The sequence below is a fragment of the Solanum verrucosum genome, unplaced genomic scaffold (assembly GCF_900185275.1).
Source record: "Solanum verrucosum unplaced genomic scaffold, falcon-dt-bn FXZP01000306.1, whole genome shotgun sequence".
NCBI classification, from domain to species: Eukaryota; Viridiplantae; Streptophyta; class Magnoliopsida; order Solanales; family Solanaceae; genus Solanum; species Solanum verrucosum.
In genome coordinates, this window is record NW_026020398.1 from 3049574 (window position 1) to 3068722 (window position 19149).

The 19149-nt window shown below is 28.3% G+C and overlaps 1 protein-coding gene across 1 annotated transcript; it reads left to right on the top strand.

The window, feature by feature from the left end:
• Nucleotides 1-12890: 12890 nt before the first annotated feature.
• Nucleotides 12891-18486, top strand: LOC125839456 (uncharacterized). The gene is given in 12 exon segments (XM_049518430.1): nucleotides 12891-13025; nucleotides 14196-15011; nucleotides 15108-15551; nucleotides 15613-15708; nucleotides 15775-15975; nucleotides 16046-16150; nucleotides 16423-16537; nucleotides 16674-16741; nucleotides 16826-17250; nucleotides 17378-17513; nucleotides 17604-18184; nucleotides 18258-18486. Coding segments are annotated over 12 exon segments (3351 nt in total).
• Nucleotides 18487-19149: the final 663 nt, after the last annotated feature.

The window sequence follows — 19149 nt, forward strand, 5'->3', positions numbered from 1 at the left end:
TCTAAGCATATTAATTTTGGCATAAGCTAAAAATTAAGTAATACTCTATGTGAGAATACAAACAAATGATACCTGATTAAAGTGAGAAAAAATTGTAGGTGAAAACGACTATACATTTAGGAGACATTTTGTTACATGAATTAGGTGTTTGCTGTGGGTATTAACTAAATTCAGGATCTTCGATTTTTATTATCTATCTCATATAAAATTTGAGATAATTTTATTTTGAATCAAATGATTTTTTATTGACTTAGTATAAACTCTATAAGTGAACAACGCATTTATTTTTCGTCATAATAATATTGTTAAGAAATTCAATTACATCTATTTTAGAAAAAAATTACCCTCCATCTTTACCTTTAATCAAAAATCTCAAGTCATAGTAAATTTTCAATGTTACAAATGACTCTAAATTAACTAATCGAGTCAATGAATTTCAGACATGAAATTTAACTCGTTATGACTAGTTTTGTCCTCTTTATTTTTTGTTTTTTTGTTAATAATGCTAGCCATGTTAGTTTTTTCAACGTGTTATTTCAGTTATTTCATCGAATATTTATTACTTTAAAAGTCGTTTGGTTTGCATATTGACTTAATTTTTGAAATTACCATCTTTGGATTAATTTATGTATAATTTACATAAATCTCATAGTGTTAAGAGCTAATTATATTATTTTCTTATTCTTTTCCAAATTACAAAAATTCCTTAAAATTTATAGATTTCAGATGCATCACTGGACTTCTGGATATATCAATAAACATTCGAATACACATTGAGAGGGATGTATTAGAGAGGGGATAGAACATCTAGATACATAGAGAAAGGATGTATCTGAAAGGGAAGGAATGTATCTTACAGGAGATATGGATTATGATAAAAAAAATTTTTATATATTTAGATAATTTTTTCTAAATTTATTCCACCAAAGAGATGAAACAAAAATAATCTCAACTTTAATATTATAAGATGGAATATCAAAGTTAAATTTAGATATTATGATGAATCAAATAGAATACAAAATGAATTTCACAACCCAAAAAAATATCTTCATCTTATTCTGCGTATCAAACGATATATAGAATAAGTATTATAATTGGGGTCCTTATGAAGGGGATTGCATGTGGTTGATGAGAAAAATAGTAGTGAGCCCACATGAATGATGTGTGGGAAATGCAAGGCTGGCATTAGTGAGGGTGCCAGATCATATGGGTCTAAGTGGGCCCTTTGTCTTCTTCTTCACAAATTATTAAATGACACATTTACCCTGCTCTTCTGGTCCTCCTTGTCTCTTCTGCTCCCTTCAACTCAATCTAGCAATTATTCCCACTTTTTTATTATTATTATTATAAATATAATTACTATTATTCTTTGTGCTTTTCCAGTTAGTCTTATTTTGTTAGTATCTCTTTTTTCCCTTTTTTTAAAACTTAACACTACTAATTGCCTCCTAAAAGTCTTTAAGGTGTTTCTTACAAGTTTTCTTTTCTTTTTGAAAAAAAAAAAATGTGTTTCAAAATGAGATTTTTGGAGAATTTTAAAATTAAGTAAAACGCGCTCATAATCTAAAGGAAACAGTTTTTCTATCTTCTATGTAGGAATAGAATCATTTGCATATATATATATACACATTATACTTTTTGAATTTCATATGTAAAGATATATATATGTTGAATATGTTAGTGGTATTTAAGTAATTAAATGAAGTTCAATTACATGCTAATAATACAAATTAGATTATTAAAAAAAAGTTATAGTGTAAGCTCATGCATGTTATAGAAAATTATTCACTAGTTTTATAGAAAATTCTTCTCAACAACTTCACTTGATTAAGAGGTCATAAGCAGGAATTTTTTTTTTTTTGTGTTACTGGAGAAGAACTATCGAGGAGTTTGTTTTTTAGATTCGTTTTTATTGTAATTTGACATAATGATTAGGAGAGTCCTATCAGTTGTGTCCATTTATTTTTATTATTATACGCGAATAAGACAAATCTGATTCCTTCATTAAGTATGAAAATTACCTCCATCAACACATTAAAATTTTAAAAATATTACTCCTATATGTTTTTTTTAATGAATAACATCAAACAAATTCTTTTAACAAGAACCTGAAAAAAAATAAAATCAAACTCCAGTTTTTGCAAAAGGTGAAACAAAAGTTTTACCTTATTTTCCAACATAGGTTTGTCAGCAGGACCACATTTTAAATATATGCATCAAGATTAGTTAATTCAACTTCAGGAGTCAATGCTAAATAATAATAAAAAATTCTTTCTATGTAATCTATAAGTTATTTAAATTTTTAGGTGTTAGTTTTAATAAATTCATTGTAATTTATTTTCCCCTGATCATGATGCAATATTTTATAAATTTATCGATTTGGTACATGTCAAAAGTGTCCAAGTGTTGGGTTACAGCATTTAATTAATTAGTACTGGTAAAAAATATTAAATTAAGACCAACAAACTGTCCTTCTGGGAAACAAAAATAGTTAAATCATTCATCATTCTTTCGGTTAAATTAAACAATTACTGACTTTTCAATAGGATAAAAAAGAGTTTATAACTAAATACGATTTATAATAATAATATTTTTAGGGTTTGTTTGGAAAGCCACCTGGTAATTGGAATTAGTGTAATTACTAGGGTAATAATTACCAGCCTAGTAATTATACAGTCTAGTAATTACACTGACCTGTCTAATTGTCATAGCGTAATTACACTGTAATTACACATGTCATGTTTGGTTGGCACAGTGTAATTACACATGTTCTGTTTGGATGCACAATAGCAATCATAATATTATATTAAATTTTAAAAATAAAAATTAATTATTTAAAATTTATACTAGACAAATAAGAAACTATATAAATGGTATTAAATTAAATATTTAAGATATATATTATTTTTTAAAATATATTAATTAATAAACATATGTTCTTAACTAATATTATGAAAAAATAATTGATTTATATTTTTTCAAATTAATATATTTCAATTGAATTGATCAAAAAACTAAAAGTATGAAGTTTCTACTAACATCGTGAAATGCATGTTTGATAAAAAGATTATTATATAAATAAAATATCATAAATTATTAAAATGTTTGACAAAATGATAATCTATCAGGTCTAATTGAAAATTGACTTGCAATGTGAATTCAATATTACAAAAACAAATGAAACTGAAAATATAACATAGGTTATAAATTCAAAACAAAAAATTTAACATGATACTCTTATCGCAAATTTCAACATAGCATACATAAATATAATTTATTTATTTATTTATTTTTAAAAAAAAACGTAAGTCTATAACCTTACTTAACAATAAATTCTATTTTAATTTAAAAATTAGAATACTAATAGAATTATGCTAATGAGAAAATAAGCATGGCATAAAGAAATAGATAATATAAAAAAAATTGCATAGAATCACATGAAGTAAGGTTGAGAACGAGAAGAAAATAAAATATAATAATAAAAAATAAAAAATAAACTTTTAGAAAAAAAAAGGACTTAAAATAATAGAATTAAAAAAATTAAAACAAAAAATAAAAAACAGAAATTATAAATAAATAATAAATAAAAAGTAATCAGCTGGTAATTACACCATGTAATTACCAGCAATTCACAACACCAATTACCTGCTGACCAAGTAATTACCTGTCCAACCAAACATGACAGACAGTGTAATTACATCTAATTACACAAAATCCAATTACCAGGGCCTTTAGTGTAATATCATAAGTTGGTTTTGGAGAGGATGGAATGTACGTAGACTTCACTTCTACCTTTGTGGAATAGAGAGGTTATTTCGGGTAGACCATATGTCCAAAAGAAGTATAATCAAAGTAAAATTGAAAGAAAAATACAACAGCAAAATAGCAAGATATACTGAGCTAGAAAATTAATATAGCAACAGATAGTAGTGAAAATTAAAGAATAAGATATTACACGACTACTAATTACTAATACTACTGAATAAAGAGAAGATGAGAATAAATTGCATCTCCCACATAAAAGTATGACAACACTTGGCTATCTTTTATATCTTTTTATCCTAGTCCTCAATCTCTATATCTTCTTATATAGGGTCATGCCTTGAGTAAACTATGTGTCATACTTGTTCAACTAATCACCTCCCCCAATCCTTCTTCGATCCAGCTCTACATCTCCCAAAACTTGTTATAGTAGCCTCTCACAATACCTCCTTATTGATACATTTGCGTACCTCACTTCACATGTCCAAGCCATCTCAGTCTCGTTGTTCACATCTTGTTTGTTACAAAGAAAAACACTTCCACCTTATCTTTATTATAAATATGATTTAATTTTTAAAAAATTTCCTTGATCCTCTGATTAAAAAAAAACAAAGACAGTACCGTACGAGAATTCATAATGACTTGTTTATGATGGATATTGGAAAAGGTTAAACAAGATAGGGCACACAACATGTTACACTTTAGTTGAGCATATTTTCTTTTTTTGCATAAAATGCATATTTCGAAACCCTAAAAAGGATTCCTCGGAGAAACTTAGGTGACCAGATTGTACCATAGATTAAAAAAAATGTTTGGAACAAATATTTCAAAGAAAGGGAAGATCTAGAATTTATATAGTATTATTTTATAATATATTTTTTTGCAAAATAAATGGGCTCTTATATATATAATTAACATTTGGAGATGTACTTATTATGGACGAGGAATACAATATTATTTGTTTTGTAAATTTTATATCTAATCAAACGATATCATACTCAGATTTGTTTATCGCCAAGTTGGCTTTGAAGCAAAAACAGGTTAATCTCACCAATGGCTTATTGAGTTTATCTTTTAATTATTGTGGTGAGGTACATAGTTTAATGATTTCACTATAGCTTTGTGAGTTGTGACCTTAATTAGTATATATATATATAATACAAAATAGTTATCACTATTAAAAAAATACGATGTAGTTTTTTTTATTTTTTAGTGTTAGAAAGAGTAAGTGTAATGATCATTGGTTAAATTAAAGAATACTTCTTTTTCAGACTCTTAAAAAGAGATTGTAATCTTCTTCTTCTTTTCATCACACGTTAATTATCAAAACTGATTACATGCCTAAGTTGATTAACGTTGTCCCCTTGTCTTTGCAAAAAATAATAATATGTTAGGGACTTTCTTATCGAACATGATAATTAAGATAAAAAGGTTTTTGTAATTGATTCCCTAATGGCCGTCAATTAATCAAAGGCCGATTTCTTTGTTTTCTCCTAATTAAATAATTTTAACCACAAAACAAACTATTAAAAACAGGGTTAATCATTTAGATAAATTAAAGAAATTTAAACAAAAATTGTGCATATCATATTTTCTCATATTATATTTACTAGTATACGTGCCCGCGCGATGTGCGGATGACAACAAAAGGGAAAAAAATACATTATACAATAAGCACGAACTACTTTATAAAACTAAAGAGTACTTCTAAAGTAATATTGCTACAAAAAGTTAAATATAACATAAATAGTTAAACAATAACACTATGAAATATTCAAAAGTCTAATTTGGTTTAAGACAAATATACTAATTAAGTTAAAATGTTAGCATATTTTACTCATAATTTGATGTCTTCATTACATTGGATGAATAGCAAGTATATTAAAAAATAGTTACGCTAAATATGGAAAACCACTCATCACAACAACAATAACCTACAATGCTTAAATCTCATACACAAAACTTTATATTTAAATAAGAAATGTCTACAATAACTTAACAAAAAATTTATATCCAGCTTGAAATTATTTTTACATAGTTCAACTTCATCTATATATCTACCAATATTGTTGAGTAAATTCAATTTATACATTGCTCTCATCCATGTCCTCTTATTCATTTGAGTTCACTGTCTATCTACTCAAGTGTATAATAAAGAAATGAACATGATTATTATACAAGTGACTTAATTTATCCATGAGTCTGAATAAGAGGGACGCAAGAAAGACTAAAATTTGAGAATTCATAATACGTAAAAAAATAATAGCACTATAGGATAGAACAATTATATGAATCATCATGAATCAATAGTAAAGGTAGCACATAAATTACCAGACTTATTTTAATAATTGAAATCCATATTAAACTACTCAGTCATATATTACATATACCTTCTCAGACTTATGATCTCTATACCCTTTGACACTACATCCTTGCATATTGAAGAGCCAACAAAGCTGCTACCTCCAATTCTACGACTACAATCTGTCCAAACAAAGAAAAATAAAAATAGATTAAAGAGGAGTCAAACATGAAACAAAATAAATAAAATACAAAAACAAACATGATATATAAAACAAAAATCAAACACGGAAGAGAACATGATCCTCCGCCATAAATTTCTTCAGAATTTTTCCATTTCTTTATCGTTAGTTTCTTCTTTCTTTTCCTTCAATCATAATCAAGCAATTTCACACAATTGAGAGCGATGGCATATATACACACAACATACTATACTATACTTCCTCTAAATATGCTTTTATGATCTTTGTAAATGTAATCAGATTTTTGTTTTACACATGTTTGGAATTGGAGTCATATTTAGAAGAGTTGATTTAAGAAGATGTGGATGATGTAGTTATTTTCCAAAGATGTGGATTATGATGTTTAGATGTTTTTTAGGGATAAGGTTAGTTATTGTTTGAAATTCAAATTTTAAATTAATTATTTAAAATCTTATCATGGATAATTTAAGTTTTTTTCTTAAAGGACGTGGCTTCTTTGTCTTTTTTTTAATCCAGATTTAAATTGTTTTCTTTCTATTATTGAATAAAAATAAGCCATGTTATCTTGATATAATTTAATAATCTTTTTTTAAAAGGGGAAAAACTACCCTATTTCCCCTATGAAAATCCACAGTTTAAAATTTTTTAAATTTTTTTGACAATAAGTTTTAATTATTATTTTTTATTAGTAATTTAATTGTTTTTTATTTTATTTTGAATTGAAAGTTTCCTCTTTTGATTATAGGCATGTTATCCGGATAGATTTAATAAAAATAATACTACCCATTTCCCCTACGAAAACCCACAGTTTTGATTTTATTTTTTTATTGACAATCAGTTTTTAAATTTTTATTTTTATTACATTATTTATTTCTTATTTTTTATTAGTAATTTAATTGTTTTTTATTTTATTTTGAATCAAAAGTTTCCTCTTTCTACTATAGGCATGTTATCCGGATAGATTTAATAAAAATAATATTACCCATTCACCCTACGAAAACCAACAGTTTTTTTTTTTATTGACAATCAGTTTTAAAATTTTTATTTTTATTAGATTATTTATTTGTTATTTCTTTTGGATTGAAAGTATTTTCTTTATTTTATTAAATTGGGCATGTTATCTGGATAGAATTTAGTGAATTTAAAAAAAAAGAAAAAACTACCCCAATTCCCTTACACAATCAACCGTTTCTCTTTTTGGTTATTTAACTTTTCAATATATATTTTTAAATAAAGAATAAAACAGTTTTTAGTTACCTGAAACTAATTTTTAAAATTGTTTTAAAATAATATATATTTAATTATTCTAATTTTATATTAATTATTTAAAAACATGATTTTTGTGGTGCTGACACGTAGGTGTTTTTTCCTCTCCTATTATATATAGATAGATGAGATTATATTGATATGTTTTTGTGTTGCATCAAAGTAATTAGAATATTAAGTTCGAGTTAAACCTTCACCCTCGACAAAAATTAGGAGTAACTAATTTTAAGTGTGTTAAAGTTTCTCATCATACTATGGAATCAATTTTAATTTACTCAATTTTTTTTATTTCTTATGATTTAAGATTACTCTAATATTGGAACAGGTAGGGTAATGAGAATTTTCACGAAGAGAATTTAAAATATAAATATATAAATACACAAAGTAGCTAAGATGGTGATTTAATATCAACAAATGGTGAATTTATCATGTACTAAAATGGGGCACATGAGCCCCCGATCTTTCCATATATATATATATATATATATATATATATATATATATATATATATATATATATATATATATATTCTAAAATTGATATAATGTTAATTGTTGACACTCATGCTATTAGAAGGCTAAATAGTTTATTTACATAGTTGGAGGTTAGAGATCAATAATATTCTAGGAAACCTAGCTAGCTTCACCTCTTACGGTATTAATTTTATATACGTAAAAAAAAATTAATTTCATATTTACAATATAATTTTCTAATGAAAATGAAATAAATAAACCTCCTTACGTCTTTCACTCCGCATATAATTAATACTTCGTTAGAAGTCAAGTATAATAAACGAGATTTTCTCCTAAACTTTAAGATAATATTAGATCAAAAGTCTAAAATGTGTTGACCATCATAATTCATAGCACATAGATTTTTTTTTTTTTTTTTTTTGTTCTTTTTGGGTTGAAAAGTATGTTTAGAATTGAATTATGTCCTCCATTTGCGCCATTTGAAGAGATCGTAACGGTAGAGTTTTACCTACCATGTATGAATAATATCCTCATCCACATGCATGCACCATTTTCTTTTGTCCCTTCTGAACTCGTCATACGGCCGGCATCAAACCTGGGTTTTTTTTCCGTACTCGGTGTTTAATATTTATTTTGAAGTTCGACTAATTTAATTTTACGTTAAAGAAGTATTAAACACTCTTTATTATTAAAAATGACTCTATATTCAGAACTCGTAAGAACATAACTCTTGATGGTCATCGAAACTTTTGTTTTCGATCGTACTCGGTATTTGATATTTATTTTGAAATTTAACTAATTTAGATTCGCATCGAAAAAGTTACATTTTTGGGAGGAAAAACACCTAATATCAAATGTGATTCCATACAATTGGAGCTTCAATTCAAAATTTCTAATTAAGATTGATGAGAAGTACACTTACCAATTACCACGGTACGATAATCTTTTATGGTCATCGAAACTTGTAATGCAACTTGGAGTGTGTGATAATGCTTATTTTGAATTGATATTTTATAGGCCAAATTTGGTTAGAAGAATATGGAAAATTGTACTGGATTTAGCTAACATGTCAAGATCAATATATTATTTTTGGAAATATTTCGTCCATACATTAGATATGATATAATTAGGCATGGACAATAGATCACTTACACAATATATTACTAACATCAAAAAGTTATAATCAATTTTTTTTTTTACAAGGACAATTCTTTGTACAAAAAAAAAGTGTCTTCTTAATCAACGAGGGACATTTTCTTTTGAGATATAAACCCGCTAATTATTTACTACTTTCCTCCAACAAATTTAAGTTAATACTCCCTCTGTTTCTAATTACTTGTTCATTTTTCCTTTTTTAGTTGTTCCTAATTAGTTGTCCATTTTAACAAATCAAGTTAGGACAATTTCTTTTTACCTATTATACCCTCAATTAATTACTTTGAAAAAAGTAGAACTTCATGAAAATGTTAAGTCTTTAATTCATCCACTTCATAATTAATAGGGATAAAATGGTAAACTTACAATGTCAATAGTTATTTTTTTAATAAATGTGTCAATTTAAAAGTAGACAAGTAATTAGGGATAAAGGGAGTATATTATTATCAAAAAGTCATGCCACTGTTCATACCACCATGTTAGTAGTAATCATTAAATGTTAAAAATTAGGTCTAAAATAGTGCAAAGGGCCTTTGATTATTAAAACCTTAACAATCATTTGCTTACTTGGCAGTTGACAAGAGAGGCATAAATGATAATATAATTAAATAGGAACTCAGTGAACTAATATTTTAACTGTTTACTGATAAATTGAAGATAAATAATATAATAATGAAGAAAATGTACACTATATGATTAAATCAGTAGAAAGGAACGATTTAACGTATATACTGTGTCATATTCTTCTTGGTAATCGATCTTGTTCAAGACACGTGTTCGGAATAGAATGATTTTCATTTTTTCATCTTTGATTGGTTAAAAAAAAAAATTTTTTTTTTAGAAAACAAGTTATTTCAAAATTTGAGGATAATGACTTTTGAAATAGGGAAAAAAAAGTTGTGACATTCCACATTAACTATGTCATGGCTAGAAATAGAGTTTTTTTCACTGTGAATTAATGAAAATTTTGTGTTGTAAAAAAATATGATTTTTTCATCTATTTACTGCTCAGTTAATTGAAAAAACATATGATGAGAAACAAATTCTTACTGAAAGGGTGATAAGCTTCCTAATTTTTCAATGTGAAGAACATTAGTACTATTTTTAATATAATATATTTTACTTACGTATCATCATAATAACAAATAAAAAACCCACTTATTTTTCTATCGAACACAATTCTAATTTTTCAAAATGCATACATATAGAGCTAAAAGTTATAGCAGCTGGAGAAAATGAAAGGTTGGTGGGTCAACAATGAAGAGACAAGGACGATGTCAGACTGTTGTAGAAAACTATATAATGGTATTAAATTAAAAATGTAGAAAAAATAGAATTTCACAAATAAAAAGAAAATTAAAATGGAATATTAAAAGGGGAAATTTCGCAAACAATCATTATAATAAAAGAAAAAGGCATAAATTCAACCCTGAAGTTGTATCGAAAAGTCAGTTACACGCTTATACTATTGAGGCGACCGATTACACACTTATACCACTCAAAAGTGAATTTAATACCAGCCTCAAAGCTGACATGGAAATAAGACTAAATAAAAAATAAATAAGGCGCGTTTGAGTGGAAAAAAAAATGCAATTTTTTTCCACCGCTACTCTTCTCCTTCACGTTACCATACCTTTCTTTTTCCTTCATCTTTTTCTTATCACAAATACTCTTTTTGCTATGGCTATATGAAAAATAATTTTTTTTCATGATAAATTTCCAAAGCGAAAAATAGAAAATAGCATTGCGGCATATAAATTCATCGCAAAGATCGCGAAGTTGTTCAATTAATTAGGTTCATTGTTCAAAGACATCTAAAATTGGTCAATCCTTACTATTCCCACATCAAATTCATCAAGTCAAGACAACAAATTATTCAATTTATTTTTGTGTTTTTTGTTGATTGTGAGCATTGAAATAAGAAAATTTTAAGATCTTGCTTTTTAGTGTAAAAAAATTATGAGTTTTTGCACAAAATGCAATTTTTTAAGGTATGTTCATAGATCTTTATTCTCTCAGAAAAATCCTCACTAGATTTTCTTCAAAATCAGTAATAGTAAATCGAGCACTAATTTTTCAATTGTCTAACTAAAATCTTTGCATATAAATATTGCAACTTTTCACAATTCTCCTCTTTGAGCTTGAATGAATTTTGTATATTATGATAATGTTTTGTGATGGGTGAAAAATTAGAGGTGGTGTGACTTTTAATTTCGATAATGACAATGAAACTCGTGATTTTGATGTGGACGGTGAATTTATGGTTATGATTGTGATGAATTTCAATGATAGTGATATGGTTCCGATGGTGAATTTAGTTAAATTTATGATGTTTGTTATCAATTTTTTAAGATGGTAATGGTTGAGGAAAGATTTTGGTGGTAAATTTGATTATGAGTGGTGAAATCTATGGTGGTGGAGAGAAGTGAATATGATGATAATAGCAACAATGATAGTGATTTAATGATGAGTTTGATGGTGTATAGAAAAGAAGAAGAAATTGGGTGACATGATTTTATTTTTTAAAAAAACTCTGACGTAATTATTGATGTGGCAGTGACATGATGATGATGTGGCGCGAGTGTGAAACAATTTCTCATCATGTGACTGGTTGTATGTGCGTTAGGGTTGAAATAAATTCACTTTTAAGTAATTCATGTGTGTAATAAGTCGTCACATTAGTATAAGCGTGTAACTGATTTTTCGTGACAAGTTCGGGGGGTGGGGGGGATTTATGCCTTTTCCCTATAATAAACTTAATTAGGCTCCTTAGCTATAGTTTGCATGTTTATGGGTTGTAGCTATAGCTTATTCGTTTGTATAATTCGCACCTCATTTGTATAATTCGCAGGTATGTTTGTATAATTCATGTGTATTTGTACAATTGAGTTATTTTCGTCCATATTTGATACAAATATGATAAAACACGAAATAACGAATTTGTACAAATACAAATATCTGAACTTTAAACAATTATACAAATTACATTATACAAAAGTTATACAATTTAGAAAACACATACATGTTTATACAAACTTTAAAAAGTTATACAACTTTTTTTTTTAATGTATCTGATGATAAAACCGAAAAACCAAAGGAAATCATTGTCATATACAAATACAAATCAAATGAAAAAACCTGGTGAATTATATAAATCTGAACCGCAACCCATGTAAGTAACTCTTAATGTTAGTGGCGAATTATAATTAGATAAATTATAGTTATGTTATCTAATTAACTAGTATATATTTGCTTATTCGCGTAAATAGAAAGAAAAAAGGCAAAATTACTAAAGTACACTACATATGTTTACCTATTATCAATTAATCCCTTCTCTTTCATAAAAATTCAAAAATCCCTATTTTTTCCCCAATTCCTATTTTCCGGATACTTTATTGTGAAAGAAATCAAACCCATCTTCCTCACCCCCAAAATCTCGCCTATAATCTCTCCCACTACCAAATCAGTTACCGCTTTCAATGCAATTTGATTTCCAAACGATTCAACAGTGTCAAAGTTCAAAATAGGTATTCTTCTTCTTCTTCTTCATTTTTCTTTCAAAATCAATTTTTTGTTTCAATCGATTTTGGATTATTTGTCACAATGGATCATCCCTCTTTTAATATTGGGATTTCCCAATTAATAACACCTAACAATGAACAAATTTTTGAATCTGAACACCGAAACTTGAATGAACAGAGGTCTAAAAGCTTGCATGCAACGGCATTAATGGCGAATCGAACTTCTTCCAAGAGAAAATCGAAAACGAAAGTGGGATCATCATCTAAAGCAAAGGATGCAAAAACTAAAAAGAAAAGGGGTAGAAAGGTTGCCCCTCCCATTTTACGACCAACACTACCCATGGTATGTCTATCTTTTGCTTTTAATTTTACACATTGTTGAAAAATAAACGTATCTAGTGTATATTGTAATCTGTAGAAACACTGATTGTTGGGGTTTGAGTTTTACTTTTAAATTTGTAGATGAAAGATATGATTGTTGAAATAAAGTATCTGTTAATTGTGATTCATATATCTGTTTATCAATTGCTGATATCTTATTGTTGATTTTAAGGTTTCATTGTTGAAATAAAGTATCTGTTACTTGTTGATATCAAGGTTTCATAGTTGAAATAAAGTATCTTTTACTTGTGATTCATATATGTAGATGATAGTAAAATAAGTATTTGTAGATGAAAGATATGGTTGTTGAAATAAAGTATCTGTTAATTGTGATTCATATATCTGTTTATTAATTGTTGATATCTTATTATTGATTTTAAGGTTTAATTGTTGAATTAAAGTATCTTTTACTTGTGATTCATATATGTAGATGATAGAAAAATAAGTATTTGTTTTACATTTGTAGATGCAAGACTAGTTTAAGGCAAGTTTTGTGTGCTGCGATTTGTATTTAAGATAGGCAAGTTTTGTAATCTGTAGAAACACTGATTGTTGGGGTTTGAGTTTTACTTTTAAATTTGTAGATGAAAGATATGGTTGTTGAAATAAAGTATCTGTTAATTTTCGATTCATATATCTGTTTATCAGTTGCTGATATCTTATTGTTGGTTTTAAGGTTGCATGGTTGAAATAAAGTATCTGGCACTTATGATTCATATATGTAGATGATAGAAAAATAAGTATTTGTTTTACATTTGTAGATGAAAAGACTAGTTTAAGGCAAGTTTTGTGTGCTGCGATTTGTATTTAAGATAGGCGTTCAATTCGTTGTATGATATAGAGGTTATTTGTTGTACAATGTATCATATTCTTAGATATGCACATGAATGATGCGAAAACAGAATTTAACATATATGTTAGTTAACATTTTGTATCATGTTTAAATAGAAGCCAATGTATATACATAAGTAATATGATTTCCTGTGTCAGTAATGCAATTTTGGCATACTAAGTATAAAATGATCTGAAACATAATATTTTGAATCAATTATGATATTTCCCTTTTAGTTATGTATGCATCATTTATCGATATAGTTATTGATGAACATCATTTATCTTTCTGTAATTGCAGAATATGAAATATGTGATTAAACATATTCCAAAGCAACCTTTAAAGTTTGGTCCTACTTACAATTCTAATTTTAAAGAAAATTTAGAATTGTCAATAAAGGATGAAGGTATGAACATGTTTAAGGATACCATATTTGGCCAGTACCTTAATATCCCCAAGTGCCACTACCAAGGACAAATTACCAAATGTTTATATCTTCTAGAGGTTGAGCATGATAATTTGGACAAAGAAATCCATATTCGACATGCTAAAGGAAATGTATTGCAATTTTCTATTAGAGAATTTGCAATTATTACTGGTCTCAAGTGTACCGAAAATGTTAAAGATTTTACATATCCTATTTCAAAAATCAGTAGGCTGGTTTAGCGATACTTTCCTGGTCCAAATTATAACGTAACCAAAGGACGGCTGGTAGATCGTTTTCAGTTAGGTATTTGGGACAGCAGTGATGATGCTCTTCAGATGGCTATATTGTATTTCATTCATACGTTTGTTTTCTCCCAACTCGGTGATGCACCAATTCCTATAGAAGATTTCTTTATGGTAGAAGATGGCAGCTATAAACAGTTTCTGTGGGGACAACTTGCCTTCACGAGGTTAATGAAATCATTTAGGAAAGAGTATAAACCTGACAAACAAATGTATCGGTTGAATGGATTTCCATACGCACTTAATATTTGGGTATATGAATGTGCGTCGGCAATGCATAACGAGATAGCTGTTAGAGAAGGAAATGGTATACCAAGAGTATGCAATTGGAAAGTTGTGGGTGCAAGGCCTAAATACGAGATGTTTATTGAAAACATCTTTACTGAGGTAATTAGTATATAACATCCGTTTTTATTTTATTGTTTTATTTGTGATACATTATTTAAAATAGTTCTAACGATGTTTTAATTTTTGTTTCTATAGAATGATTGTTCTAACGTGCAGCCAACTCAAGAGGAACTCGAATCACTTGATTTACCAAATAATAGTCATGTACCTCCAAATCGGCCAGCCACATCAGTTGTTAATCAGGAAGAGGTGCAACCAAACGATGTTTCTGGTTTTGAAGAGTTTTCATCAAAACCTCCGGAGCAACTGTTAAGGAGATACACACGTGTTTCTACCACAGGATCCACCCCACCCCCCAAGAGAAGAAAGGTTGCACATCCAACAAAGAATAATGTGCCAAAGACAACACCAAACGTGCAAAATAATCAGCCATTTAAAACTCCGATTTCACAACCCCTAAAGTTTGATAATGTATCTGGTGTTCATCTTAATACAGTTCCCCGAAGAACATCATCGGACAATGCAAGACTCGAGGATCTGGAGGGTCACATTAAGTCTTATGTAAGTAAACATAACTATGTCATTTAAACATTTTCATTGTTATTTATAATCTCACTTACTATGCTTAATTTGAATTCAGGTTGACCAAAAAATTGGAGCTCTTGAGGCGTTAATTATAAAAAATCATTCTGAGTTGATGAAAGCAGTGGCCGCGAAAGATAACAAAAGTGATAAGGTAGTATTTTTATTTTTTAGATTATCTTTTTAGTTTTGTGTTATACTCAATTTTTGCATCATGAAGGACATTGGTGGCATTTCTATGCCACATATAGTGGATGATGCAGTAGTCAAAGGTAATGTTGATTTAGAATCTGCTTCTGATCAATTACTCCAACAACCCATTTCACCTATGCACATGGATTTTGCAACTGTTGATCACAATGGTAATGCATCTGCTGTGGATGTTGAACAACGACTTGTTAATAAAGAAAATATTGTAAAGGTATGCATATGATACTTAAATTTACATATACTTTATAATTCCTTCCTTATATTTTGTTTTACAAACATAGATTAAAGAGCCATTCAATAAGGATTTTGCAACTGTTCATCATGATGTTGATGAAAATGAAGTGGAGGTTGAACAACAACATGTTAACGAAGAAAATGTTGCAAAGGTATGCATATGATACTTGAATTTAATTATACAACTTAATGACTTTCAATCATTAGTTAATTTCATTAAAATTAAATTATTAACAATGTATAATTTTCAAATGACTGATACTTTATTAATATTAATTCATATAATGAAATAATCATTGTTTTTTTTGTGTATCATTGGTGTACAGTAAACACTTAAATCTCGGTTGATACTATAATTTTTTTTTGAATCACTAGTAGCTGATACTTTGTAATTGCATCTTAATATATCTGTTTACAAACACAGATTGATGAGACGTCCATTAGGGATCAGATTATGGAAGATTCAACAAATGTTATACCCACAATACACCATAGTGATTTTCCGATAGAAGAGTTTGTTCATAATAAGGAAGTGGTAAGTTAAGAGCTTTTGAATTGTTATAATTAATCATTTTTTGAAATTAAATCGCAATGCTGTGTAATATTCTCTTTATTAGGAGGATGCAGTACATAAGGTCACACAATTGCACACAAAAGTATTGAGCTGTGATAAAGTTGTTGCTGATTCAATTAAACAAGACTCCAAAAGACATGCTTCAAATCTAGTAATTGTTGATACATCTGTCTGATTCTAACTTGTTTAATGCAAATGTCAACAGTTGCGTATAAAGTGTACTATTTTCTTATAATTTACTGATATCATGTAGGATTCTTCCAAAGCGGCATCTATTTCATCTGGCACTGAAATAGTCATAGATACAATTGTCTACAAACTTCCAAACGAGCCAATTAATGTCGCACCACTGAGTGTAATCATTCCTCTACAGCTAACCAACAGTGAAGATTTTCTATCTGATAGTCAGCTACCCACCCAACTTCCAATCAAGGAATCTGCACACAATTTTGATACAAAGACTCCAGCTCCACGTAACAGAATCCCATCAAAGATTTTGCAGTCTCCTTATGTGAATACTTTTGGATCCAGCGATAAGGGCAAGGGGAAAATAGACGATCACATTCGCCCGTATACTCCATTTGAAGGATGTGGCATTACCTACCAAGTTTCTTCACTTTTAATGCAAGAATACTCCCAGTGGATACAGAAGGGACTCCTCAAAACACATGCAAACAAGTAAGTATTTTTATTAATGTATCTTGTTCGCAAAGCATATTCGAATAAGTAACTTTTCGTTTTATATTATTTCTATACTATTATTTTGTATTAGCTTATTCTTATGTTGCTATAATCATTCTCATAGGAAACCTTCGGATGATAAATATAGAGGCAAAAATGCTCTATTTGGCTTTGATTATATGGATTTTGTTGTCGCATTTCCTTTGGACAAGAACTGGTTTTATACTATGTCACAGCCAAAAAAATGTTGGACTGATCAGGTACAATATACAATACAATTATGTATCATATACTTTTTATCATATATTGTTGTTTTATGTATTGTGTTATTTTTTTCTTTAATTTTGCAGCACATAGATGTAATTTTTTACTATCTACGCAAGAAGTCAAAACTAAGAAGCATGGATCAATACAGATACACTACATGCAACTGCTTGTTCAATACCTATATAAAAAATGCATACAAAAGGTACCATTGCAGTCCTGCAGATGATACTCTCAGTACACAGCAACACATTGCCCGAGCTGATGTTGTATCTGTATATGAAAGGTCCATCAAAGAAGTCATCAATGGTTTTTCTGTCCCTGCTGCTTTACCATGGCATCTAGTAGATGAGGTATATATTCCGATCAATTGTGATGAAGAATTTCATTGGGTGTTGGCTGTGGTTGTTTTAAGGAGCCGGTTAATCCGAGTTTATGACTCAAATTTAGGAACAAGGAACAAAAGTCAATCTGATGAGATAAAACAGTTGTCTATCATCCTGCCTAACTACCTTCATGATAGTGGATTCTTTGATAAAACCGACAGAATTGATTGGGCTACATTGGATGCATACAAAGACAACAAAACTGGTGAATTGATGGGTCCACAACATCCGTTTGAAGTGGAATTTGCTCGAGGCATTATGCAACAAAAAAGCGATAGCCTGTAAGTATTTAATCCACCCAGCTTTATTTACACATTTCCTTCAATTTATAATGTATCTTCTTTATGTTTTCAGCGACTGCGGAACATATGTAGCTGCTTTTGCTGAATTTCTAAGCGATGAAATCAAGGTCCCATCGATTCCTTTTCAAAGTGAATATCTTCGCTCAAGATATGCAACACTATTATGGAAATATGGTACCGACAAGGCCAATGCTGGATACGTTAGCCAGAATGATGATCCTATAAGGCTAAAGGCTGCTTCCATAATATTGCCAGATGATGAATTGTTTAATGTAGATTAGTTGTTTATTGACTGACTTACCGTAAAGATGTGAAGTTTTACTGTTTTGAAGATACATTAAGTGTTTTGTAGTATTCCTCTCCAGGTCTACATTATATTTCTAAGTAATTAATTATTATATTTTTGAAGAGTAGTTATTTTCACAATTTTTATGTCGCTTCTAAATTAATTTTCACTGCATTTTAATACCGTACATTAATTTTTCTATATTATAAGTATTATACATGTCAATGCAGATTTTACAACAGTGAATCCGATACAAAATTTCATCAATCATATTAAGTATATGATACAAAAAATAAAGTATCTTAAAATGACATAATTTTTGTTCACACAACACTGTACAATTTATATTTTATAAGATTATAAGATGATACTAATTTTTTTTTAATTACATAAATATTAGGTATATGATACATAGGTGTCTAAAACATTTCAAATTGATACAGTTTTATCATTTCATGACAAAGTTTCAAAGATATAAAGTATCATATACTTATTTTATACTAAAATCAATCTAAATTTTTAAATATCTTATACTTAATTTCCAGAAAACTATTTTTGTGCATGAAAACTCAAATTTCGCCCATAAATATCGAAATTTTATGTATATGATATATAATATTGGTAAAACAAACAAATTCTGATATTCTATTATTAGTAG